The 27,208-nt window shown below is 42.5% G+C and overlaps 9 protein-coding genes across 9 annotated transcripts; 7 read left to right on the forward strand and 2 right to left on the reverse strand.

The window, feature by feature from the left end:
- Window positions 1-2,682: 2,682 nt before the first annotated feature.
- BDB00DRAFT_873060 (uncharacterized protein) lies at window positions 2,683-3,768 on the forward strand (the record flags this gene model as incomplete). Its single annotated transcript, XM_053127040.1, has 3 exons — window positions 2,683-3,130; window positions 3,234-3,485; window positions 3,680-3,768. 3 exons carry the CDS (start codon window positions 2,683-2,685, stop codon window positions 3,766-3,768), a joined length of 789 nt encoding a protein of 262 aa, XP_052979106.1.
- Window positions 3,769-9,605: 5,837 nt separating this feature from the next.
- BDB00DRAFT_909343 (uncharacterized protein) lies at window positions 9,606-11,174 on the forward strand (the record flags this gene model as incomplete). The annotated part of the gene is made up of 4 exons (XM_053128634.1): window positions 9,606-9,890; window positions 9,984-10,010; window positions 10,150-10,390; window positions 10,504-11,174. The coding sequence occupies 4 exons, from the start codon at window positions 9,606-9,608 to the stop codon at window positions 10,848-10,850; spliced, it is 900 nt and encodes a 299-aa protein (XP_052979107.1). The 3' UTR covers window positions 10,851-11,174.
- Window positions 11,006-12,309, reverse strand: BDB00DRAFT_826662 (uncharacterized protein). The gene is made up of 5 exons (XM_053123740.1): window positions 12,248-12,309; window positions 12,080-12,186; window positions 11,877-11,996; window positions 11,401-11,802; window positions 11,006-11,324 (listed from the first exon to the last, which is right to left on the reverse strand). Exons 1-5 carry the CDS (start codon window positions 12,267-12,269, stop codon window positions 11,175-11,177), a joined length of 801 nt encoding a protein of 266 aa, XP_052979108.1. The 5' UTR covers window positions 12,270-12,309; the 3' UTR covers window positions 11,006-11,174.
- Window positions 12,310-12,992: 683 nt separating this feature from the next.
- Window positions 12,993-14,253, forward strand: BDB00DRAFT_826669 (vacuolar protein sorting-associated protein 29-like protein). The gene is made up of 5 exons (XM_053123741.1): window positions 12,993-13,133; window positions 13,230-13,304; window positions 13,380-13,496; window positions 13,607-13,848; window positions 13,958-14,253. Exons 1-5 carry the CDS (start codon window positions 13,128-13,130, stop codon window positions 14,091-14,093), a joined length of 576 nt encoding a protein of 191 aa, XP_052979109.1. The 5' UTR covers window positions 12,993-13,127; the 3' UTR covers window positions 14,094-14,253.
- Window positions 14,254-15,218: 965 nt separating this feature from the next.
- Window positions 15,219-16,407, forward strand: BDB00DRAFT_873065 (uncharacterized protein; the record flags this gene model as incomplete). The annotated part of the gene is made up of 5 exons (XM_053127041.1): window positions 15,219-15,284; window positions 15,368-15,516; window positions 15,735-15,912; window positions 15,981-16,226; window positions 16,315-16,407. The coding sequence occupies 5 exons, from the start codon at window positions 15,219-15,221 to the stop codon at window positions 16,405-16,407; spliced, it is 732 nt and encodes a 243-aa protein (XP_052979110.1).
- Window positions 16,408-17,316: 909 nt separating this feature from the next.
- On the forward strand, window positions 17,317-17,847 carry BDB00DRAFT_883353 (mitochondrial F1-F0 ATP synthase subunit F of fungi-domain-containing protein; the record flags this gene model as incomplete). Its single annotated transcript, XM_053128226.1, has 3 exons — window positions 17,317-17,442; window positions 17,552-17,714; window positions 17,819-17,847. 3 exons carry the CDS (start codon window positions 17,317-17,319, stop codon window positions 17,845-17,847), a joined length of 318 nt encoding a protein of 105 aa, XP_052979111.1.
- An 872-nt stretch (window positions 17,848-18,719) lies between these two features.
- BDB00DRAFT_826674 (armadillo-type protein) lies at window positions 18,720-22,780 on the forward strand. The gene is made up of 16 exons (XM_053123742.1): window positions 18,720-18,780; window positions 18,857-18,922; window positions 19,007-19,125; window positions 19,213-19,313; window positions 19,393-19,657; window positions 19,743-19,790; window positions 19,862-20,011; window positions 20,090-20,203; window positions 20,275-20,373; window positions 20,494-20,730; window positions 20,814-21,052; window positions 21,159-21,648; window positions 21,738-21,841; window positions 21,908-22,047; window positions 22,132-22,352; window positions 22,425-22,780. The coding sequence occupies exons 1-16, from the start codon at window positions 18,750-18,752 to the stop codon at window positions 22,557-22,559; spliced, it is 2,559 nt and encodes an 852-aa protein (XP_052979112.1). The 5' UTR covers window positions 18,720-18,749; the 3' UTR covers window positions 22,560-22,780.
- Window positions 22,781-23,757: 977 nt separating this feature from the next.
- On the reverse strand, window positions 23,758-24,626 carry BDB00DRAFT_826678 (Prefoldin subunit-domain-containing protein). Its single transcript, XM_053123743.1, has 2 exons — window positions 24,256-24,626; window positions 23,758-24,135 (listed from the first exon to the last, which is right to left on the reverse strand). The coding sequence occupies exons 1-2, from the start codon at window positions 24,391-24,393 to the stop codon at window positions 23,872-23,874; spliced, it is 402 nt and encodes a 133-aa protein (XP_052979113.1). The 5' UTR covers window positions 24,394-24,626; the 3' UTR covers window positions 23,758-23,871.
- A 1,491-nt stretch (window positions 24,627-26,117) lies between these two features.
- Window positions 26,118-27,057, forward strand: BDB00DRAFT_738587 (dihydrofolate reductase-like domain-containing protein; the record flags this gene model as incomplete). The annotated part of the gene is made up of 4 exons (XM_053118428.1): window positions 26,118-26,224; window positions 26,292-26,362; window positions 26,461-26,647; window positions 26,832-27,057. Coding segments are annotated over 4 exons (591 nt in total), but the record flags the coding sequence as incomplete, so codon positions are not given.
- Window positions 27,058-27,208: the final 151 nt, after the last annotated feature.

Genomic DNA, 27,208 nt, shown 5'->3' on the forward strand with positions numbered 1-27,208 from the left:
CATTTCTTCCGTGAATCTACATGCTCATTCACATTCGTGTCTTTGTTTTCGCTTGACACGGTGCCGTGCACGGACCCCCTCACAACCAAGCGGCGACAGCATCGGAGGTACAGCAGCCCATGGTGAGAGACACGTACCACTACCGCCGAAGCACGCTTGTCTACTTGACCATCAGGTACCACTCCTCCTTTCATTTCCTTTGGTGCTGTATCTTTTGTTATGCCATAGTAGGCAACCCACAAGTTGATACGCAACCCGTTATCTGGGCCAATGAGAATTCACGGGGATTTGAAGTCCCGAACGAGAAAAATGTCTATATAAAGCGAGCAATTTCGCCTTTCTTTTTTCTCTTCTCTTCAGTTCGTTTTGGTACAGCATTGGTCTGTAGTACAGATGCACTGTTTGGTGCCATGATCAGGTCATTGCTTGTGCTGGCTATTGTCATAATTCTTTTGATGATCGGCAGATTCAGTGGTCCGCGCCCTGAAGAAAATTTGCAATATATACCAGTGGGAATGTGGTCATATACTCCGGCAGCCGATCGTGAACCTTCGGGTGCATGTGATGCCAACGGTATATGTTGGGATAATTGAAACGAACTTTTTTTTTATTATTTATTACACACAAATAAGAAAATGATAAACAAAATAAAAATATATTTTTCTTTTTCGCACTTTCCGCATAAACGTTTTACCGTTTTTGCCTCGCCTTTTTTTTATGTGCACGACAAGTTCCTTTTTCTTTTTTCGCGAACAAAAAGCTAATTACTCCCCCCTCCATCCATTCACAGCTCCGTGCTAAACAAAGCGGGGAACAGTGACAGTGGCTCTGTATCGTAGCCGAAAGTAACACGATCACAATGCTTTGGCACTCTTTTTCACTTTCTGTGTTCGCCTAAATTGCCAAAGCAATTGTCAAGAAAAAAATTGTTATCGAGGATATGGTCGGTTATTTTATAAGAGGCAACGCCAGAGCATACGCCAGCAGACCTGTATAATTGTCAGATCTGTAAAAAATTGGAATGTTTTTTTTTTCAGCTGTTCGTCTCACTCACTCTTCCTGCACGTAGCTTATCACAACACAATTTTCTTATCATTTTGGGTTTCACCTGGATCGAAAAGCTTGCACTGATCTTTCCGATGTGCCTGCTTTTAAAGCGTGATTCTTGTAACAGCTCTTTCCCTCCCCTTACACCTTCACTTCTCTCTTCCTTTTCTTATTTAACTTTACTTCGTTACATATTTTCAAGGTATGCGTTACCTATTTGAAAGTGATGATCGCTCACCAAAGATATCAGGGGGACCTGTTGAAGATATGATATATTTGCTCTACCAAAACATGCACGCACCCACACACACAGGGATGCTGTGTTTTCCAGGCCAAGCGATTCGTTACTTATATATGACTTTTGCGGCTCGCAAACAATAAACGCGAGTATTGATTGAAGCCGATGGTTTTAGAAAGAGCCTGTTCTAATGTGTATCTGCGTATCGCTATGATAGCATAGATTTAATGAAGTTACTGGTGGTTACAATAGATCAATCTTCAGGGTCCCCCTTTTCCAAATAAAATTCAGGTGAGCTACCTGGTTCGACTTGCTTTTCCTTTGTCGGACATATTATTTCACGAGTCCGGATTATGTTATACAGGCTTTGTTCGATTAAAAGCCTCGTGCCAAATTTCTTTTCGCGCGTCCCCTTTCACATACACGTAATATGACTGATTTGATCTCGATTTTGCCTCCCGAATCATTCAGTACATCTTCTCGTTTATCGGACAGCGGGCTGTGTCGAATGTGTGAAAGTATGTCGCCGCTGGTTATACGCGATCCCCACTTACCAGACAGCCCTGTGGACACTGGTGGGAATCTCGCCTGATGCATGGAACAAAAGGAGCGACGCGATGCTTCAATGTTTGGGACAACAAGTCGAATCAGTATACATCAAATCTCAAGCCACGTATAAAGTACTGGAACGACTTGCTTGGCGAAGATACAGCATTCGCTTCCTTGGTGAAGTAAAACGATACTCTTTTTTTTGCGTTAAGAGGATCGCGTATTCGGTAGTACTTACTACTGCTTATGCGCAAAAGATATACTAAAGCTTTTTCTTTGTTTTCAATAAAAAAAAATAAGACATCAGCAACCATGTGCATAGCAAACAATTACAACCTATTTTCGACAGTAGCACGTTACTGCCAGGATTCATCAGATATTTCTCGCATACGCTAACTGCTCTGACGATTTCATTTCACACTTGCGATATCTCGCTGCCAATGCTACTGGACTTCTTGCCGTCATTAACGCATGTTTGATGGCCGCACTAACTTATCAGACGCTACTCTTGAACAAGTTGATGGCAGAAGCAGACACAAAAGGCCACCGATACACAACATTATCTTCTTAAGACTGGACGGTGTTCTCAGTTATAAATACCGGATCCGTCCCTTATTGCAGCGTTGCTCCCACATCAAGTACTTGATATTATCGCCTTACTCACGATTCAACAACGTATCTCCAACCAACATCTATACAGCTTATGAGCTGTGCCCTCTATTACGCTACATTATGTGGGAATGCAGCGAACCAGTCATAGCAGACAGATGGATTTCACTATCAAGAAGCACGAGTGCTTATATTAAGTAACTGAAAGGAAAGCATCGAATGATGGCGAGGAAGGCAGTATGGCTTATGAACTGCTATTCAACGGCAAGGGACACGAGAGGATCATGCCGATAGTAGTAAAATCGCAGCCGATACTAGAACATTTACGTATAGTCGCCTGTGGTCTTTCTGATATTCATTGCTGGGATGTCTTGGCACGCAACCAATTCACACAGCTGACAAGTTTGGGGTTGACGGACATCACTGGTATGTCAAGCGAAGATTGGTCCCAGATTTTGCTCATGCAGCAACAAAATGAGATCTTGGAAGTTGGAAATCGCGCTGGAATAACGCAGTATCTGAACAGCATTATCGCAACCATCGGTACGCTGCAACGGCTCCGTATACTTTCCTTGCGAAATTTCCTTCACATGTTCAGCGAGAATCCTCTTTGCGATCTTACTCCGCTTCGACGTTTGCAACAGCTTGAAAAAATGCGTCTCACGAACATACCCATCGACAACCAAGGTCTAATGCAGTTGTGCGAACCATCACAGCACCCACTAGTCAGGAGATTAAGCTTGAACCCGCACATCACCGTACAGTAATAGTGTCGACGACTTTCTCACAGAGGCAGGATGGATTGTGTGGGCACAACGACTTGAGGAAACCAAAATACTGAATCTGGAACTGACAGCCGTGAAAGGTGTTACTGGTGCTGTCCTTGAGCATTTTGAACAAGTCGAAAGCTCGGTGCTATTGCGTGTTTCACGGATCTATAGTCTCACCAATGCAGGCATCAATGCTTTTCGTATCATTGAAGGATCTAGTAAAAAGATTGAAGTCGTGGGGTGTTCAGGATTATCTCGGACAGATGATCTTCGTATGCCATACAACATATTTTTAATAATTGAGTACCATTGCGGTGATATTTGCAGTCTGGCTTGTACTTTTATTTATAATGAGCTGATAAACAATATTGGCAGCATGTTTAATTAATCAGTTTTCCAGGTTGGATTGTTGTGATATCTGTATAGTCAAGCATCGATTTGAAATGTTTACATATACACTTACTAGATCCAGGATTGATGGAAAGGCAGCACGATGTGGATCTGGTCGGCAGCGAGTCTGGTGCCCTTTCAAACCTGAGCGAAAGCACAGACTAATTTTTTTTGGTTACCCTATGCTTTCCTTATATATCAGAAATGCTTGTGTACCTCTTTTCGTCACAAAAGGGATCACCTCGCACTCTATATGATATAGTCTCTGTGACAGAAGAGAGAAAAAAAAATGAAGTGAGAATATTCTTTCTTCCGTTGTTGAATAGAAAGACCATCGTCGCCTCCTCCCCTCTCCCTTTATGACCAAAAAAAAGCAGTCTGTATGCTGTATGTACAGTATAATGCACATCTCGATATGAATACCTGCAAAGGGGAGTGACAGTTAGTACATATATCGAGAAATCTCAGTAGTAGTAGGACTACTGTACATAAATATTGTATACACTTATTTGCATAAAAATAGTGCTTACGTATCAACGTCTCGAACAGAAAAGTAAAAGACCATGGTAATCGGAACCAGTATCACCGACGTACCGATCCCCTCCCGTGTTTGACTATTTAAGCGTCATGATTGTAGCAAGCGATAACGCGATGGTACCCTTGAGCGTTTAAAAATCTGCATGAATGTTGGTAACTTCCATTTAAAGCGTTCCTAGTATCTGTTGTGCTCGTTCTTGTTCTTGCTTCTGTTGTTGTAAACCGAATGGGGTTGTACGTTCGTAAGTGGTTTGTACACTTGATTCGTCGCTGTGATTATCACATTGGACGCTGGCTTCATTTTATTTTGTTTCCAAAGACTGCATTGCGATGCTCCTCGGGTTGCTTTTATCTTTTTTGATTATTATTTGTGCTCGTAAAGATCTCGAGAATGGTGTTATCCTGGTTCCACTGTTGTTGCTCCTAATTATCAACCCCGGATATGTCGGCTACATACCCGATGGGATTGAGGCTGTAGATTATGTGATTTTTGAATAAAAAAATAATACAGGATTAACATGGGGCCGTGAGGCTGATCATTCCATTGAGAATAAAAAAACCATTTTTTCATGTAGCACAACATCAGCTGCAGCGTTGGTCAGTGTGGGCACGGGCCACACAAATGTGTTCACAATCCCGGATCGCCCTAAGCTCGGTTATTGATGGTGTAAATTGCCTTCTTCTCCGTGATGCAATCTTTTAGAAGTACCGAAACCCTCTTTCTATGTATCATCACAGTAATGGTACCTTTTAAAAATCAGCCCATTTTGCAGCTGGTGGTTATGGCCTTACTCATAAGATGTAGATAGTGTATTTGGAGCAACCGAAATGATGACAGTGGACACTCATTCGATTTGAAAAGGAGAAACCTCGGACCCGCAACAAAATCAAAGCGGTAAACTTTGATAATGAGGTAAAGAAATACTGTTGCTATAGAGAGCCCAGACAAGTCATGTGAACGACTTGCGTCCGGGGCGGGATTGTTTTCCCAAGTTTTCCTTGACAATACAGTAGCTCGTATTTTGCGATATATCCAAATGATACTTTTACGCTTGGCAGTGCTATTCTTCGTATATGATAAACGTTCATCAGACTCATCCATGCTTGGTTGTCAAGTGTCAATATCGTATTCAGCTTAGCCGTCTTATGGCGTGTTCTCTGAAGGACTGATGAGTACATACTACATGCAGTGTATGTATGTACAAGTATGTACAATGTATGTAGGCCCTGAGGATGTAGGGCGGTGTGATCGGGCCAGTTAGATCTTGCCAAGAACGTGAGACTTGATACGTAATTGTGAGAGGAAGTAATTGGAGTTTGTGTCCGTCAAATGCACATAATTTTCGTTGCCTAAATGGTTCATATATATATATATATAATTTTTGTCATTGAGTAGTTGGAAGGAGGAAGATCATAGGTCAAAATTCATCGTGCATTAATAAATTACAACACTTACCTTATTTTAAACGCGATATATTTTGGCTATACATACATGCTTATCATTTAATGGTTCTTAAGATGTTCTATTTACTTGTCAACAATGGTTATGACGCTATAGGGATGCCTTTCATCTGTGGGTACTTCTGCATGCATAGTAGTCAGAAGTAGAATGTCAATTTCAGATTTTTTTTGCTACTGCTGGTGTACAACATGTCGTATGTAGTCAAGAAGCTAATCAATGATACTTGTGGTGGTAGCAGCATCCTCCCTCTTATGTATGTGTGAATATGTATGCAGCAGCGGTCAATGAGAAAGGCAAATCAAATAGGGATCTTTCTATCCGCGCTTTTTCACAGATGCAGGTCTTGCACACTATACAGCATGTAACCTTTTATTGAAATAGCACGTACAAATTTACACGATGACGACTACTCATGATAACTGGTTGATAATACTATACTACTTATAAGCCATCGAACTCCTTTTTATCGTCATTATCAGATCTGCAACTTTGACGTTACTTTTTTTTGGTGGGAAAATAATAAATGTGGGCCAATCGCAAAGTGGAAAGGTATGCAAGCGACTGCACCAAATGGTGTAACCGGTGACTTGCTTTCTCCTCGTGTATATCGAATGAGAAATGCACGAGTGATGGATTTGATCTAATCCCGAAAGCGAGGGGACGGCGCTGTAGGAAGAAATGGGGCCAATGCACAATCGTTTGTATCTCTACATACTACTAAGCTGTGAAAAAAGCTTATATTACACTACCCTTGTCGCTATTGGTGCGACCTGCTAGTATAAAAAAAGAAGCATCAGGCGGGCAACTGTGTATGTGTAATGCAAACAAACAAAAAGCAATCGCAAAACATTGCAGTGTTATGATACTGCTCTCATTGAGAGAAGAGAGCAACAGCTAGGGAGGGCGCATCTTCTTTTTATCCTCTCACTCCACTCACTAACAGTTTTATTTGCCCACGGTCACTATTGGTATCAACCAGCCTCTCACCGATTACTATGCGTACTACTGCTACCGAACCGATCAACAAGAAAGAGCCTCGATGACAATGGCTTACCCTCTGCTATGCGAAAGGAGACCGATCGTTTTTGTGTGTGTGCTAGGGTGTGTTGATCTTTATTACAGGAAGGAAAAACGCCAGACAGCATATTTCGCCGTCATCATGATAACACGTATGCATTAAAAACCTTTTTTTTTCACTCGGCCAATAGATCTTTTTGGGAAGAAAACCATTGCACATTGTGTGCCGTGTTACTTGCAAGAGATAATGCGATGTAATGCAGCTACCATTGGTCACCGCGCCAAAATCATCTTATATACAATAAAGTATGTGTATTGAGATCCCCCCCCCTTCAGCGGCCAGAACCATCGCTGTCTCAAGAAATGGTAGCAAAACGAGATAGAAAGGCACACCGACAGTTGCTCACATCAGACGAAGGAACGAGACCTTAATCAAAAGCACATAGAGCGTACGAAGAGGTATGCTCTGTATGCGTGGTGTATGTCAAAATTGTTTTGACAACAAACCGGTCAGCCGCTACGTCCCATATGTAGTCTGCCCGCTGTTGTTTTTGTTTGTCGGCGCTATTCAGTAGTAAACGATAAACGTTTAGTGGTATGCTCATCAGCGTGCTATCTGATGCTGCTGTGTGTATGCTATCACAGCTATTTGAAAGCTAATAAGCGCCGGTATCGGCAGCAGCCACTGGATAATGATCTGGTACCACCTTGGGGCGCCGCTATGACCAGTCGCTGATGATAAATTAAGGAGCTGGTGACCGGGATGAAACCTGTGGTTGTAAGAAAAATACGGGTAGGGATGCAGATTTTTTATGTAAAGCGGATATGACGGAAGAGTGGACCCGACAGCAGGTCGCACAAGTCTAACAAACCCCCCTTTCCGACTCTCTCATCCATACGATGTAGATTGCACGAGCAGCCCGTGTCCTCTGTAGTAGTGCTGTACACATTATACAGAACAGAAGCTCGTGATTGCTTCCAGGCATGAAATACTATAAATTAGAATTTCTTCTTCCCTTCCATTCTTCCCTCTCTCTCTCTCTCTTTATTTCTTTAACCTGATTTAACCCCTTCGTTATCGCCAACAACAGCATGCTCAGGAACCCGAACCGCCATAACATCTCACCCAGCAACCATGGTGGATTGCTGTTGTACGATCGAGCACGCAACGATGTGTTTCAGACGCTCAGTGATGAGCAAGTGAAACACGTCCGTTCCCTGTTTACACAACAACAACAACAAGACGAGCGATCCGTAGCTCTGCGGCACCCTTCCATCACAACTATGATGCTGCTTCAATGCCAAGTGAGCTTGATCCAAGCCATCACCTCGCTGCCTCCCAAACGGAAGCCTACCACAGACTTTGTCAAGCTTACAGTGTCTTCTGGTCAGCAAGTGCTCCGATGGTCCATGATATGTGGTTTGTTTGTGCTTGATAATGTGGGCCGCGCTCTTGGTGTCGAAAAAGAAATGGTTTCGTTGAATGACGATTCTACTGTCTTTGCTGACGATCACATGAATGATAATGATGGTGATCATTATCATCATCACGGCAAGCAACAGGAACAACAACAACAACAGCAGCAGCAGCAGCAGCAGCGACTGCAGATCGAGGACCGTCCCTTATCCGCTACTCTTACTACCTCCTCCTACCATCGTTCCGGTAGTAGTAGTGTCAGTATTGATGATGCTCCATCATCAGCATCCTCTTTGCCATCACCTCTTCCTGCCTTGACCTCTTCAACTACTTCCGTTTCGCATGCTTCTTCCGTTAGCTCGTCTTCAGCATCACCTGCTCCACCGAATCAACAGCAACAAGAGCTCACATTACCTACAGCAACGGTAACAGTAGCATCATTGCCGGAACAAGCAGCAGAGACAGTGCCAACAACAGTAGCAGTAGCATCAGTGTCAGTGCCAGCACCAACTACAACGCCAACAGCAGTAGCAGTAGCACCACCATCAGAACAAGCACCAGCACCAGCACCAATAACAACGCCAGCAACAGTAGCAGTAGCACCAGTGCCAGCGCCAATAGCAGCGCCAACCGCAGTAGCAGTGGCACCACCGTCAGAACAAGCACCAGTGTCTGCGCCAGCACCAGCACCAGCACCAGCACCAGCATCATCCTCTCCAGTAGTGCCTACAACGGCAGCGATGGCGATGGTTACACAGCCCGAACCGCGTCAAAGCAATAGCACTCCGCTCTCTCCACCTCCCCGTCGATCATCTCCAGCGCCGGGGTTTAGGGGGAGCCGGTTGCCCTTCCTTTCCCGCAATAGTCGCAATCGCACAACTTCGTTGCCACTGAGTGCATCTGCATCGCTACGCGAGCACGGCCGTCCATTGTCCACGGGCATGAATCTTCCCAGCGATAATACACTGTCACACCCAAATCGTAGTCTGAGACGAAGCAGGGCCGTACGCGATCTGATGCACGGCTTCAGAGCCACCAGCACTGCACCACCTTCTCCCACAGCAACCACCATGGTGCGTCCAAGGTCCACTTCATCGGCTGACGACGTTCAGCAAGTGCATTACCATCATCATCAGCATTATCACCAGGATAACACCGCGTCCTCTTCTGTTGCTGCTGCTGTTGCGTCGCCAGCAACAACCTCGAGCAGGCATTCATCCAGAATGCGCGTCACGCTTCCTTGGAGATCATAAGGAAATCACAGCTCCAACACCATACCCAAAAATGTTGTAAATCACCCTCCTTGTATGACTTAGTGAACGGGGTGAGGATAGCACAATTGCACAAAAGCTCCACTTTTGTACTCGCTTGCAAAAAAGAAAAAAATTAGGTTTTTGTTAAGGAGCACAATCGTTTTGCCCTTTCTCTCTCTCTCTCTCTCTCTTCCTCTTTCTCTTTTCTCTCCTCTTCCTTCTTCCCTCTTTCCCATTCCGCCACTCCATCTTTCATACACAGCAAATAACAAAACAAAATTCATTACGCTTATATTCTTGCTATAATAAAATAATAATGGACGCTACATGGTCAACGTACAAAACTAAGCCTGCAACGACAGCGTTGTATACCGACGACGCCACTGTGATATATGTCCCCTCTGGTGCTGGAGCGAGAGGCAGCGCGCAAATTCGTCGGTTCTATCTGCAGCCGGACTTCAAAGCAACGACCGTGCACGAACAAGTGCATCACACAGTCAAACAAGGCAGCAAGCTTATCGAAGAAGCCGACTGGACCGTCACCTTTGGTGACGGCACTGAATGTGCCTGGCTTGTCCCGACCCTTGACGAGGGTGTGCTGGTAAAGTAGTAGCAGCAGCAATAGAAAGCTCATTCTAGCGTGTGACACGTGGCTTAATTACATTGTGTAACCGATCGATGTTGTGTATATTAGTCCAACTGTACGGTGAAGGTGCCAGTGGTAAAGATAGATTCCCTCTCCTTATAATTATCATTGTTATTACTACCTGCATATGTATCACCACAGCTACATATCATGCACTAATTATCCGTGACAAATGACGACGAGTGCTGATTTATGGGCCTCTTTTATCTTTTAGGTCATCTCGGCTACATTTGAAGGCGACTTGATCTCTGTACTGCGCGTACTGTGGGACCAGGCCTCAGTCTTGAAGCAGTTGCGGGTGATTACCGATCGTCAAAAATGGCCGGTGCGGGGTGGCGAGGAGGTTGATGCGTTGAGGAACCCCTCGCTCGTCCAGCTCAATCCATTTGCTCCTAACGATGCGCTTGCTTCTCCTACGCCAGCACCCACAAGTAAAAAGACACTCGCCATTGACGGTAGGTTATTATTATTACCCAAATCCGTTACTCTTGCATGCTGCATATCATTTCCTTGTTTATTTATCCTTCTCCTTAATTGTCCTGGCAATGTGTGCTGCTTGCTATACTAGCCCCTGGTCGCATCTTTGGGCCTATCCGACCTGAAGATCAAGTGAGCCACTCAGTCCGTCGTAATTTGCATGAACCAGCTCGAAACATTTTCGCATACGAACCACCTGCCCCGAAACCTCTCGTTGCCCATAACCCCAGCAGGTTAGATTCATCGTTCAGCTTTGGCCACGCCGAATCAACAGGTAACAACAACAACAACAACAACAATCCTGCAAGTCGACGGGCTTCCCCCAAGGAAACCCAAAACCTGTTAAGTCACCAAGAAATGGATGGCCTCACACAGCAAACAGCCGGTATGACCTTGTCTAATTCTGCATCCAACCGTCAACAACAACGACCAAGGTAAAGTTGTTAAAAGTTGGACATCTGTGTATACGTGTATGAATCCACATTTAAACATTGACTCGTTATCATGTGACCACATGTCATTATACCCCTTATTCTTTTCAACTACATAGAAACATCCTAGCCCATGAATAAGCATCATCCATCCAGCAACCTCCTTATTTTATTCACTTTATATGTTTATAAACTCATCCCGATATATATATTTATCATTTTACAACGGATATATGACCGGCTGGTGTGTAGGTTATGCTAAATCTCTTTTAAACGGGTGCCGTAGAGAAAGGAGGAATGGACATTATTGTCGTTGTTGGAGTTGTTGCTACTATGATTGTTGTGATGAAGTGGTCAATAAGATCTCGGCAGCTTGGTTCATGTCGTTGCGTGCTGCAACTAGTGCACTCGTCACCGCGTCGCGTGAGTGGTCAGGAAACATGCTGGCAACTGCATTTACATTATCTTCAGATACGACCGGCTATCATATAATAAATATCCCGATATTATTAAGCTTATATACAACCCTCGCTTCCTTTGCAAAATAAGATCCCAACCTGTTGTTGCTGCTGCTGCCGCTGCTGACCAGGGCGGCGCTGATGACGCGGAGAAACGGGAACACTCGGGGTCGCAGTGGGTGGTGGTCTTTTTGGGAACATCCACTGAGGAAAGCGCCACCGTTGAATATCCGCCACGTTTGTGTGGTACATCATACCAGCAACCAATCCACACAAACTTGGAGCGATCGTTGTAGGCGAAAGCAGCAGTTGAAGCGCCGCCATGTACACATACATCTTGTCAGTCAACACTACACCTGCTGCCACAGGGAAGCGTGAAGTGACAGGCACGATATGATGGTATTGATATAGCATGGCAAACACCAACGCGTGAGGTCCGCTATACGACTTGAATCCAACTTGAAATATGAGTGAAGTCATCATCGAGAAAAAGAGATATGCCTGTTATGTCAATGGATAAACAATAAGTTAAAGTGGATTTTTAAGCCTGTTTCATCATGATTGGGATCACATACAGCATATTTCGGGCTGCCATAAAAACGCTCAATGACTCGCATTCGGTAAATTAGAAAGGTACCAACAACACCTGGACCAAGTGCTGGAAATGCCAATACAGAACTTAGCCCTCGCCATAGCTATCAGATAGTAGTAGAAATCTTTCTTTTAGTTTTCACGTTTTCCTATTGAAAAAAGGCTTCCATTGAGTACAAAGACATACAGGATAACGTAGTGCTGGTGAAGAGCGACCATGAAGCAATGTTACTGCAAGCGAGCAGCCGCTTATAATCTGAACCAGGAATTTTGTCACCGGGGCATTGCGAAAGCCTTGACACGGTTAATTCATTCATCAATGACAATGTGTTTTATATCTAAAGCTTCTTTTTACCTGATGGACCTGAGCTGTCCATAGTGTCACTTTTCGTTGTAATTGGCAAAAGGTAGAAAAGAGCCCTCTGCTGCATACATAACTCTGGGAAATCAATTTTCTGAGGAGAAAGGCGGGATCTGATTGGATGTCAATGAAACACGTACTTGTACACTTAAGGACAGCTTTCCATACTTAGGTCTCTTATAGCGCGAGTCAACGACCATCACTACTACACCAGTGACAATGGGGGATACTATTATGTGGCGGTGTAATGGCTAGTATGTAGTCGTGCTATAAAACCATGTGTGTAAAAATGGATACCCCTTTTAGCTGCTATATATTGTAAGCCTTTATCTTCGTATAGTTTATTCTAAAACAATCAGTCGCTTTCGAATAGAGCCACTAGGTGCGAAAGCGAGTATCGCTATGTAGTATCAGAGCTACGAGTTGTATTAAATAAGAAATGGAATAATGAAGGTGGTGTTCTGTCCGCTGCATTGCTTACAAGTATTACAAACACATACGCAGTATATATGCTACTTAAAGCGTTTACTCGAACAATCAACATCAGACGTATCTAATTTTTAGTGTGAATGAGATACAGCTGTAGTAGTCAGTGGAATGGACTCATCTTCTTCAGTAAGCGAACTATCTCTGATAATTACGCGATTCTTGATGACTATTTGTCAAAAAAGATTATTTCTCTTAGCAGTACGATAAGCTTTTCAAAACTATTAGTTAATATCCTGAATAGAACATCCTACATAGCGAATGCACACATGACGTATGGACGTCGGTCTTTTCTTGAGGTGACAATGTTACAATGTTGAGCACCCCGCCAATTTTCCTGCAGTTTCACGTTGCTGCACAGATATAGCCTTTCTACTTGAACCAAAAGATGGTGGTATGAATTTGTTAAAAAGATTGAAAAGTGCCGTGCTTTATAGAACTCTTTTTTAGCTGTATTAACGCTCGTGCTGTTATAAAAAATATATAATAGTTAGTACTAGTTATTGGTGATCTCCATATTCCTCATCGCGTGCACGATTTGCCTTCCAAGTTCAAAAAGCTTCTGGTACTTTTGAATCATAACGCAGTGTTGTGTATCCATTAGAGAGCAAAGAAAAACTTACAAAAGAAAGAAAAACAGGTTCCCGGTAAAATCCAACAAATTATTTGTACAGGCAACATTTGTGACAAGGAAACCTATGATTACTTCAGAACCATTGCAGGTGACATCATCGTTGTAAAGGGTGATTTCGACGAGGTAAGTTAGTAGAGGAAAATAGCGCATTGTTGGAATTCCACAAGATAAAAGTAAGAGGTGTTTTTTCTCCTTCAAACTCACAATATGGATGTGTCGTTATGTGTATATAGAATCCAAACTTTCCACAAAGCAAAGTAGTAACGCATGGAAATATTCGTGTGGGCGTACTACATGGACACCAAGTAATTCCTTGGGGTGATCAAGAGTCGCTGGATATCATTGCACGACAGATGGAGGTGGATGTTTTGTTGACGGGCCATACCCATCGTTTCGACGCGTTTGAAAGCAATAACAAGTTCTTTATCAACCCTGGCAGTGCCACCGGTGCTTATTCATCGATTCCTGATTCAGCGTATGTTGTGTGACTCTTTTACACTTTGGATGGAACAGAGTTCAAGAAAAAGAGGCTCGAGCGTCAATATTATCTTTTAACTAACCCGCAAATATCTTTTGTTGTAAAGTGAACCTATACCCTCGTTCGTACTGATGGACATTCAAGCCAGTGTGGTGGTTACTTATGTATACAAATTGGTAGATGGTGAAGTCAAGGTGGAGAAACTTGAGTTTCGAAAAGGAGAATCTAGCAAAGTCTTGTAATTTTATTTCTTATCTTTGATAAACTTGCTGTTTATACGTACATCATACATATCATCTGTCGTATTTACCACTTTCAACCGGTTTACATTGCGTGTACAGCTGGATGGTGTTGCTGTAAAAGTTTGTGAGCTAACAATTTGTACAATTGACTGGATCATCATTGATTAGACGCAAGATAAGGGGTATTGTTGGCCATGAATTCAGGGATTGGATGGCTATTTTACTATATCTTTTCTTTTGTTATGGGTAATGTAGGAAACAGACTACTGCGCATGTCCATCCAGAAGCATCTTGAAAGTTTATTCAAGTGTCCCATAACGGATGAGGGGAGAAAGTTACATGCCACACACATATTTGTAATGTAACAGAGAGTTGTTTTGTGATATTATTCATTTCTAAAGAGCCAAGCATTTCACTTGCTTCGATAGGAAAGGTTACTCTTCTCTTTTTATGCGGTAGCTGCAGAAACATGATAAACGATACTATCGATACGCTTTCGACCTTACCCCTCGAGACTCAGGAAGAGCTTTTCCAACACTTGGCATTACGGGAATGTTAGTAATTGGCGGGTGTGTAGAACGTGGCGGTCCCCGATTTTGAACTGACAGTCATTGAGGAGATGCTTATCTGCAAACGACCTTCGTGCTATAGTGCCAGTTTCGCTTCCGTATACAGTACTGGTTTTATCAGTGTGGGAACGATCAAGCGATTTTGCAGTAATCCGAGTGACGAGCTTTGCGAGTCAGAAATATCATGCAACTAGTCAGAGTGAATATGAATCTGTTAGATCGGATCAAAAGAGATGTGATGTCTTTGCTGTAGAGCATGCATGAAAAGGATAGCGGGAGAACTAGTGCTCATTTGCAAAACTGCCCCTACTTTTACCTTTTTTACTATCTACTAGTGGATCTTTCAGTGCAGGTCTTTACAGAGACATAGCTCGCAACTTTGGTTAACGGTTGCAATAATACATTGAAAAAGATCCTTCGCACCGGATACCAACAATATCAGTTCGGTATCTTGCTATGATACTGCCCAATTGACCAGACTGTATTATCAAGGATAGGTGCATAGTCGCGGTTAAACGACTGGATGAAAGATTTCGACCATGTTGCTTTCAGTGACATGTCACTCGAACATTACAACCTTGCCGAGTTTGACACATTCGATCTAAGAGCATTCCTGGCGTCGGTACCTCGCCCGCGTCGCTTGTCACCATATTTCAATCGTTTACAACTACATGGCTCAATGCTACCTAAGAATTTCTACATGAGCATTGTTCTGAGCTGACGACCCTCGTTCTTTATCAACACGACGACCTGCATCATCACTATCGCGATGAGCAGCAACGAGGAAAAGGCAGCGCTGTCAACAGCACTCCGACAACAAAGTTGCCAGGGGACCATGCTAGCAACAACGGAATGTCAGCACTATTATCACATCAAGAACAACCAGGGCAATAACTAAGATCACAAAATCTAGTACTTCACGAAGAGAATTACGCTGCCTTTTCTTGTAGCATATGTGAGTCACTGGTCGAGCGATTCTATAAGCAACTCGCATCGCTTGACCATGCAGGCACAGGCACCGTAAACGATGTGGTGCTTACACGCCTCGCTTATTCTACACTATCATCAATAGATTACTCAATGCCGAAACAATCCTGGATGTGACCAATGGCCAGCTCGTCTGTTGTACGTTTGCTATTTCAACGGGTGAGCACCCCATTCTCACCAATGTCGAATTGCGTCAAATCGATGACCTGGATGATACTGTGCTCACATCATCGATAGCTTCCATGCATCATTTACAAGAACTGGTGCTCGCTCACTGCTACTACAAAATAAAAGAAGAGTGCATGATTAATTTATAAAACAAAGACGCCAGAAGAACGACGACCGTAGTAGTGGGTCGTCGTTGCGATCATTGACTCTTAAGGACACAACCGGGAAAAACCATCACCTCACGCGTTTTGTCATCATGGTCGACCAATTAGAAAATCTACGAGAATTGATGCTCAAGGTGGGGCTCAGTGCAGCGGAACAATTTCTCGCTGTTGGTTACAATATCAATCCAAATAAGAGTTGCTCAGAAGACTTGATGGCTCTTTTGATTACAAATGCTATTCATACTGTCTGTTTGCTTCAAAGCATTAATGCAGGAGTCCATACATGACGATATACGATAATGATACCAAGCTATGATGATAACAGTACCGTAGTACTACGAGGAAGGGGGCTTGAAGAGCAGCAGCGGCAAGGTCGACAGTGGCGACAGCATCATCGATTTCATCAATACCAAAGCCGTTCTCTAGCAAACGATTATTTGTACTACGAGATTAGCCATGTAGAATACAGAAAAGTCAGAGTCTCGCCTCGGACCAACTACAAATGCTGTGTATTGTCCTTTGGTAATTCCCGGATTTCATAAAGAGCATATGAAAATCGGGTACGTACGATACGGTATTTGCTTTAAAATAAATAAACATCTTCATTTAATGCTCCAAGAGTGGCCTATCCTATTGTTCCGATGACAAGAGCCCTATTACTGCTCACGCATTCACTCTGTGCGCGAGCGTTAGTTACCTAGTACTGCACCAGAATCTTGTATGCAGAAGCAGGAATCCCTGTCCATAACACCATGAAATAAATCCCACAGTCTGCGTTTACCATCCATGCATTATAATCTTATGTGATCAAGTAGGAGGAAAGTTACAGGGGCAACAAAATTAAATATGAGCGATGTGAGCTAAGAGCAATAGTGATTCAAGCTACTCTGCTAGCTTCATTACAACTAGCCCGAGTTTAGAGGGCCACATACTGTATAGCGACGAAAGATAGCAAAGGAAGATGATAAGTAATCCAACATCTGAACTCGTATTTTTCCTTAAATTGGTAATGAGTAGCTAGTGTCAAGGTCTTGCTGTTGCTGTTTTTGTGCTTTCAAATATGTCAAGAGTAACCAGGTACGCATATGCAATAGCTGGAAGCGCAGCATCTCTCGAGAGGCAAGAAAAAAGAACAAGGACAGAACGCGGGCTTCGAATCCCGTGACTGATGAGGCACCAGCCAATCAGCGGTGAGAACTTATTGAAGCGCAGGCAATTGGGGTGACGTTGTATAGAACCCTGGCAACGAAGAGGGAAATTTTTTAGCTACCTACCCAGGCCTCGAACTTCACTCGAACCTCTCCCCTTTCCGCATAGCATACAAAAATGAACGCCATGAGCACCGTTTTCCGCCGTGCCTACAGCACCAAGTCTCTCATCCCCCCTAACGTTGCTGCCGCCACCAAGGTCTCTGGCTCTGGCAAGGATGCCCAGATTGGTCAGCTTGTCAACTTTTACAAGGTTAGTTTTTTTTTCTCTCTTTTTTGTATAATTCGAATATTATTATTTTTTCGAGTTTTTATTTATTTATTTGAATCTAAACGCGTATTTTTATTATAATTGCAATTAGCAATTGCCCAAGGGTGCTGCTGAGGCTCCCAAGCCCTCTGGTCTTTTCGGTCGCTACAAGGCCAAGTACATTGATGGTGACAACGCTTCGGTTGTCCCCTTGCTTCACCTTTTGTTCGGTGTCTTCGTCGCTGGTTACAGCATCGACTACCACTTCCACTTGAGTACGTTTTTCTACTATCTTACGGAATAACACTATCAAAATTGTTGAAACGAGAACGAGATTTTCTAATTACGTATATTTCTATACTTTTGCTACCTTTAATAGAGCACCACAAGAACGTCGAACACCATTAGAGCATTCGATTAACTTGCAGTACAAACGAAAAATAACCAATTATGTTATATATAAAAAAACATTCCCAGGCCCGGATAGCTTGCGTATGTTTTTGTATGTTACTTGGGGTTTCCATGTTTCACTGTATTTGAAGGAGGAGGAGAGAAAGGACGGAAGGCGTTGGATTAGATGATGGCTCATAACAGTGTTGGAAGAGAAAGGATTAGGCCTAATCCTTTGCACATAACCATTACTGCATCGCTCTAAAAGGAAAAAGAAGGAGGGGGTGGTCGACATGTGGGATAATTGTGCTGTTCGTAAAAAGAGGCAACACATCGTAAGTGGGTACATTTCAAAGCAGCATCAGCGGCAGCAAAAGCTACTCGTGCCTTTCATATAATATATAGTCATCCCTAAAAAACGAATTGGATGGTACTCACGGAAGTATACATTCTCTTCTTATTTATGAACACTTTAAGGAAACCTGTCAAAAAAATATTTGCCGGTCTTGTCTTACTGTGCCATAGAAAATGAGGTGGCCTAAAAAATAATTAAGACGTTTAAACGCACATATCATATACATGAGGCCGTTGAAGGGCTCATTTTATTACCTTTCAACAGGTTTATAGAAACATAGTATGGTGCCAGCTGTCTGTCGAGTAACATCATTATGTAGTACGTCACATCGTATACAGATAAACTGTTCTCAAAGCTCGGTTTTGCGCAATAGTGAAACCAGAACGCTCGACTGTGTCTTTTGCTAATACTTTCCCCACAACATGAATAATAGTGAGGAAGCTTATCTATACAATTTAATCCATGCAACAGTCCCCCCGCCCTTCTGTGGTTTGAGCTTAATCCAGCACATATAAATTTTTAAATACGCGCTAGTCGCGAACTTTGCAACGGAACGAAACACAAAATGAGTTATTACCAACGATCGCGCCAAGAAGGTAGATTCGAAAAAGAGAACCGTCAATATGAACTTTTAGATATCAGATCAATAGGCTGATTCAATATTAATATTAGGTGGTCATCGCTATGGAAGATCTGGTGGTGGCGGCGGTAGCTACAACGATCGTCGTTATAACAGAGGTAAGTAAATCCGTCACTTTTTTTCCCTGTCCAACAACTGTGAAATCATGGACAGAATAAGAGCTGATCGCTGATGTTTGGTAGACGATCGCAGAGGAGGTGGCGGGTATAGACGCAACCGTGCACCCTCTCCTTCTAGAGATGACGAAGCCGAGGATATTGAAGTGCGTTTGCGTGGTTTGATCATCAAGATTGGTGATAAGGTATACATAAAATCTTTTTGTCTGAAAGAATGATTTGGATCGTTTTGCACTACAGAAACTCTGGCTTTAACCCGTGCTTTCTTGTAGTTCTCGTCTGACCTTCGTATCAATCTCAACAAAATGAAAAACATTCTGGACAATGACTATGCAAAGTATCCTGATACTGTCAAAGACACTTTGAAAGCATGGTAAAGTATCACATCGCCTAACACTGCTATTAGACGCGCCCCTTATTGACAAACAAGAATTAACCTATACACCTTTTAGTGTCTCAGAACTACCTGCCAAGGCACCCGTGTATGGCACATTGTTTGGCTTGTTGAACTTATCTAGCCATGAATTGGTGGGCAAGCTCATGTACGAGGTCAATGATATGCTTAAACAAGCTGTGGCGGACGCGGACTGGTTCAAATTCAAGCAATTGCTTCGATTCTATGGTGAATTGGTGAACGCCAATGTGATTCTGCCAACATCATACTGTGATTTGATCAGCACTATATTGTCTGCTTTGGATGAATCGAATCAACCAAGAGTAAGTCTGTGTTTTCGAACGATTTTTGGATTTGGATTCAGAGCTTAAGATTAACTAAATGCGTTACTGATATATAACCCATTAGCGTCGACTCGATTGTATCATTTATGTCATCCTTTCCACATTGCCTTGGGTAAGAAGATAAATGTTAAAATCAAAGGGAAAACTTGATCAAGCTAATGTTGATAAAATATATACGTATAGAGCGGCAAAGAACTTAGCGAGCGAAACGGCGGACAACTGGATGAAATCTTGAACCGAATCGAATCATATATGAACCGACGTGGTGAGATTCCAAACCGGGATATTTTACGACGTTATCGAAGTGGTAGCCATGATGATAAGCAACGTGATGTAAGATTTAAGTGTGATTGGAAATGTACTCGATGGAGTCTTTGGTATGATCATGTCGCTAACTTACAGAATATATAGGAGCTGATGCATCTATGGTCCTTGGTAAAAGAGCTGCGTGATAAGGGATGGGATGTTCCTTTGCTGCCCAAGCCTTATCAATGGTTTGACAAGGAATTCAGCTCGACATTGCAGGTACATGGTTTTCTTGAAAAAAGTGGAGGCAAAAAAGAGACACTAATCATCATGACGTCTATGATAATTAGCATGATATTCCCAGTATCGAAACGCCAAAACATACCGATTCGGTTGCATATATTAAGCCATCGCGTCCTCTCAGAGTCAACGTCGATGAAAGTGGCAAGGTACACATAAACGCATACATTCATGTGTATATATGGCACAGATTTATAGATGAGCCACGCTTGTAGCTGTATATGATATGCTGTATGCTGTTGTTAACAAGGTTGATGATCTTTTTATAGTCTCTTCCCAACGTACCAGATCATGACGGCTTAGAATACTTCATTTTACAAGATATCATTATGGATACAATCCACATTTTTGAATCGAACCGTAAAGAATGTAGCAAATACCTGCTTGCTATAGGAAACAACTTTGAACCTGGAAAGTTCGGCTCAAACACTCAACAGCAGGATTCGGAGAATGATCGTATGGAAGAGGATCAAGCTGGATGGAATCTGGCCGATGTTCTCATTGAGGTAAAATCAAACGAGTATCCTCTCTCGCACTTTGTTTTTCTATGAAACATCTGCTCACGCCTGGTTTTTTAATATATATATAGAATATTTTCTCGCAAATGCTCGATGTTCCATCAGCTCCGTACCGCGAAGTCTTCTACACATGCGTTCTTGCAGAACTTTGTCGTGCCGATAGTGCTTCGTTCCCGATGGCTTTAGGCAGAGCTGTCAAGGTCATATTTGACAACATTGAAGATATGGACACTGCATGCATCTATCGGTTCTCTCCATGGTTTGCTCACCACTTGAGCAACTTTGGTTTCCAATGGGATTGGGCTGCATGGTAATAAGAGTGTGGAAACAGGAGCTTTACTTTCTGGGTTATTGTATATGCAGCAAGACAATAATGAGGTCACTTACTCGGTTAAATTATTGTACCATAAATTTAGGCAAAGCTCGTTATCACTCGACCCCGCTCATCCCAAGGTTTGCTTCATCCGCGAGACGCTTGAAAAGGACATCCGCCTTAGCTACTATGAACGCATTAAGAGCACTGTCCCTGAACCGTTCCATGCTCTTATACCATCACAACCGCCAGGACCTGATTTTGAGTACGAGAACGGTGACCACCCGTTACACGACTCTGCAAAGGAAGTAATCAATGGCATGAAATCGAAAAAGTCTTCGGACGATATTCAGGCTATTCTAGAACGATTCAAAGAAGAGCAAGGCAGTCAAGGTGCTGACGGACAAGAGCAGACAAAGCTTACACACGAATTATTCGTACAAGCCATGCTTCTTGTTGGTAGCAAAAGTTTCTCGCACGTACTGAACGTTGTTGAACGCTACCTTGAAGTCTTACGTTTCGTCAACGCCACACCAGAAGCACGAGTACACACAGTCCATGTTGTTGCAACATTCTGGAAACATAACTCTCAAGTAAATCATAAAATGGATGGTGGAAGGAGGTATTAATCTGAGAGAAATCTATCCAATTCTAATCTATGTCTGTAAATATGCACATGTAGTTCCTCGGTATTCTGCTTGATAAATTACTGAACTACAGAGTGATTGATCCCAGCTCAGTGATTATTTGGGCTTTTGAAAAGCAGCAGCTCGAACACGCTGAGCGGTAAGACAAGGTCCCCTTATAGTGAGAGAAAGTGGCTAATCATGGTCAAAACGTCAACCAAATTAGGGCATTCGTTTGGGAAATCCTTCAAAATACCCTGAACAAGGTGGTTACGCGTGTGGCGCAAGTCAAGAGCAAGCTCGAAAGCTGCCAGCAAATGCATACCGAAAACGAGGCCAAGCGCGCAAATGAAACATTGACAGAAAGTAAAGTGATCATTTCCAACCTTACTTTTACCAGAACATCATCCAGGAGATCATGCTTTAACTAAATAGTACATGTATAAACAGTGGCCCAGGCCGAAGCACAGCAGGAACTTGATACCTTGCGTCTGATGGAAAACTCTTTGTCGACAGTAACCCGGGAACAGAAAGAAGTGTTCATCGTTGCATATCAAAAGTTCGTCCAGGTGTTGCAGGAGCGATTGACATCCTCCACCTCAGGACCGGATGTTGAGCTGACATGGACCTATCGCTGGATCTTTGGATGGTACCGAGAGATCATGCGACTCGTAAGTACTTGATAAAATAGTGTAAAGGATGCCAGAAAGATTGCTAAAATCCTTATCTCCGTATATAACTAGTATCATAAGGAGTGCAGTGGTTTCTTAACGACCATGGAGACGGTTGTTTTCACCGATGACATTGATGAGCGCATCAAGGCTGTATTTGCCGATATCAAAGGAATCCACCAAGACGAAACGTCTGTAGTCGTTTAAAGCTCATATCTAGGCATATATACATAAAGAAAAAGCAAATCAAACAAATGAGGAGAAAGACTCGCTCTCAACAGAACATGCTTGGATTTCAAGTTTTATTAAATAATTATTAAATGGCTTTGGTAGCAAAGCCAAAAAATGGAAGAAACGTTTTGGTGGTAACGATTGTTTTAATAGATGATTGCGCTCTGATTTTTCCACATAAAATTAAGCCGCATAGATAGGTTGGGAAACCAGTAGTGTGTTGAATTATAGCGACAAACAGCATGCTTGAAGTCACAGCGATTGTCGCCACAGTGATTGTTATCTGCATCTGATCGGCTGCTAAACAGCAGCATAGTAAGAATCATGCTGCAGCTAATGCGAAATTGCGCCAAGTATGGAATATCGTGAAAATAGGGCTTGAATTGTGACGATGGATATGAGCTGGGATAAAGCGTCAAGTCAAGGTGATGGTCTGTTATTATCATATAAAAATATTTTTGCTGTACTCACATGTCAAAGTGTCGCTACTGTTCGTTTACTACTCATGTGAAGTACTATAAGAGCCAAGTATATTTATGAATTATTTTTATTGTCTAAATAGCTATTTCTTCACATCTGCCATATACGTATAAGGTTGAGAACGTCATTCACATGGATAGACAAAATGATTACCTGTCAAGTAACGCATGTCACCACAGCCCAAAATATGATTGTTTGAATCAATGGACTTCTTTTATTGAGTAGTGTTATGGCAACGAGGGTACTCATTACGTCAGCGGCTGTACAGACAGTACCTTTCTCTTCCTCTGACAACTGATAGTGATCGTGAGAAGAAGTGACGATAAACAGTAGAGCGCTTCAATTCGGACCATATATGATTAAGTTAGCAGTAGCGCTTCGAAGTGCTTGCTGATGCGTCCGATATTACCGGAAAATCGAGGTAATAGGACACCTCGCTCTGTAACCTCACAAAGAAGCAATTCGGGCAAGTTTGTTCTGAATGGGACTTGCTGATAAGTGGAACCATTGAGAGTAGGGACCTGGATCATCTATTTCGTGATTATCAATGTCTTTGACTCAGTCATACTCTGTCTCCTTGATAAAATACTTAGTTAAATCCAATGGCTATTATGCGCTATGAAGAATTGCGCGACTGCAAGCCCACTACTGGTCTAGTCATAGACATCTCTATTTTTGTCAAGTTTGAAGATAATTGCAGATAAGTTCTTATGACTGTGTCCCGACAATGTAGGTTACATAACTTATCCATTTGATGGTGAAAGTGATGTCTTTTAGATTTTTTTTTATTACAAATATATATGATCCTTTAGTCTTTTTCGAGATTGATGGAGTTGCCGAATTTCGCATAGAGCACCTTTTTGAGTTCTGACATTTTGTTTTGCACCGAATCCATATCACTTTCAACCGATTCCATTTGGAGCTTGAGCTTTTCTGTATCCTTTTCCACGCGCTCCAAAGCTTCAGACACGGGAATATGTACAAACGCGTCGCCTACTTTGTGTCGAATCGGCTCGTCTTCGTCTGCCAGCTCTAATTCCATAGACACGTCGTCCAGATACTCCTTTTCTTGCTAATTTTTTTTCCAGGAAAAAAATAAAATAGACATAAATGTTGAGAACGCGCGTTGACTCGGCTTGGTTCTCACGGGTAGCCCACACGAAGAAGAAAAAGCCAAGATGCTGAGATTTACCTTTAGCTTTTCGTATTGCTCTTCGAGATCGTCAATCTTTGCGTTTAATTTGCTGAATGCGTTAATGTTCTGTTGATCGGTCCAAGATACCTCGACTTCGGCTTCGTTTTCGGACTGCTGATTAAGCTTTGATGACATCTATTAGAATGATGACGTTTTGATTTGGCTCTATAGGGTACAATAAGTCGATACGTTACCATACGCAAGCTTGACATAGTGTTTTTTTAAGGGGGGAATATAATAGGCACAATCTGTCAGAGCATCCCGCGTTTTCAGCTCTATTATAAAATAGGCCGGCGGAGTACTACTGTTTTTTTAAAGTGCACTTGGGTTTCAAAGGGGAGCAATGCATTAAATGCTTATTCCTTTGAATCCACAAGCGATAGTACTTTTCTAAATTTATCTGTGAAAAAATTGTATATTATGGTCATAATTTGGTACTTGAGAGTACTGGTCTCAGGGATGCGAGAAAATAATTATTCCAGCCTTGGTTCGCCACATAGATACCTGAACATGATCAGTATACACTAATTCACTATTCTCTCGACATTATGTTTTATTAGAGCAGTATGCACTAAATTCGCTCAGCATTTAGTATGTATGCGACAGCTGTAGCGATAACAAAGTGATTTGATCCTTTGCATAGACACAGACATGCAGATCCTTCTTTATTCATGCACAACGCCCGAAAAACTCTCGTCTCATCTCTATTTTATGATAGATTGGTTGTTTGGTATACAAGTTCATGATGGCGACCATATAGAACCAACACATTGTATACATGTTTCACTCCAGCCCCAATATGATAGCAACATTAACATAGCAGAACTCCAGACGATATCATTTACCAGCAGCAGCTGCAAAAAACCGCGAGTAGATTGGAAATTGACGGTCGGCTGATGAAGAAGAATAGCTAAACCTATGGCAACAGTCAACATTTGTGGAAGAGGTGCTCATGTACAGATGTGCGTCGCTTGGCTAACTTTTATCACCACATTACCTCTTACAGTAACAGGCTCATTTAATTACACATCATGATCAACATTGTCATCCCATAGATAGAAACGTGTATGCTGTATTAAGGCTATTTCACGCTCTCACAAACGGTTCAGCAGCAGATATATATATACGGTAAGAACCTCACTTATTCGCTATTATTACAACTACCCATGACGAATCACCATCACAAAGTAGTACACCGGAAATTATTCGTCGTGCTACTGTATATTAAGAAACGTTGCTTTTAAAAGAGTCACAAAAAGAACAGAAGGTATAAAAGAAAATGTGGCGATAATGCGATATAAATGTTGTTGTTTACAGATCAGCATGATGATATGTCATCTTTTGCGTGCATAAGCAAAAACAGCGACATATACGATGCTAGCTTAAAAAGTATACGATAAAATCATACGTCCATCAATTTTGAAAGTTTGTCAGCTTTTTTTTAATAGATATGGTAGTATCGCTTATATACCCTCTCTACAAAACTTACGTAGCGCAGTATAGTGTGCAACGATTGTAACATTCACAGTGCTAGAGGGACCAACAATGTGATTGCGCGGTAAATGCCACAGCTTAGTAGAAACGAACAGCAGAAAGAGAGTGCGTTGCCCTGAAACTGCATATTTGGAAACCGAGAGAAACTAGGGGCAAGAAGTGTTTTATGTATAACACTGCATGCTTACATAAAAATTTTCTTGTGATACATGGTTTCATGAAGGAGCACAGAGCATCTCTTTTATATATCCTTGCGCCTTTTTTCTCACTCTCCCACATTTCCTAAAATGGATGCACGCTATGCTGATGCCAAAGGGTTTCTCGATGGGATATACGCAGCAAATTGTCAATCATCCTCGGAAGCGCGTCCCTTTGTTACATTGACCTATGCACAGAGCCTGGATGGGATGATTTCCAAACAAGGAGAACAGCTGCTTTTGAGTGGTCCAGAAAGTATGGCCATGACGCATAGGTACAAACAATCATTGAGTCTTATCAAAAGAGTCTAGACAAACTCAAATACCGAATACAACGCATAGATTACGATTGCTTCATGACGGCATTTTGGTGGGCATAGGAACAGCGCGTGTTGATAATCCACAACTTAATGGTAAAAAAATAACTAAAGGCAGATCTCCCGACAACCAAATATGACCTAATGATTTAATGACGCGTCCATTATTAATCAATTTAAAATGTAAAAAAAAGCTCGACATGTTCCCGCGTCTGATCTTGAATCGTACAGACAGCCGCAGCCTATTGTTCTCGATAACCGCCTTGAACTGCCGTTGGATTGCAAACTGATCAAGAATTTCAAAAGCGGCTCAGGCCGAAGACCGTGGATCGTTACCACAGCATCGAATTCTAATCCCGCTGCTGTAAGAACACTCTCCATGTCACTGGTATATGATCTGTTCGCTATCGTCCTTAAAGTTTTCTATATATCTTTACTTGCATCTATATAGAAAGCATTGACGGAAGCAGGTGTACACATTATTCATATTACAGGTACAAGAAAGCAAACAAAGGCATGACAGGGAAGGAGGGACGGGGACAATTGGGTAGGGAGGCGTGGGGAGGAAGCAGGAAAAGCTGACAAAGCAAGCACATTCAGGAAAAGACGAGAACACTGGTCGGGCAAACTTGGAGACGGTATTTGAGGTTTTGAAAAAGCAAGGAATCACGCGACTTATGGTGGAAGGCGGGGCCAAGATCATTCAGTCATGCCTTGACAGCAGTTGTGTGGATCAGCTGATTGTTACCGTGGCTCCGACATTTGTGGGGGATGGAGGGGTCAAGGCGGGCACCCACGCTCGTCAATTGGTCAATGTAGGTTATCGTCAATTTGGTCAGGACATGGTTCTTTCTGCGCAAATACGTTGCCTTACGTAAAAGATGCCTCAACAAGCTGTTTTTCAGCGTCAGCATCCCTTTGTTACGTTTGTTACAAACACGC

This window comes from Zychaea mexicana (assembly GCF_025766255.1).
Source record: "Zychaea mexicana strain RSA 1403 chromosome Unknown BDB00scaffold_43, whole genome shotgun sequence".
NCBI lineage: Eukaryota > Fungi > Mucoromycota > Mucoromycetes > Mucorales > Lichtheimiaceae > Zychaea > Zychaea mexicana.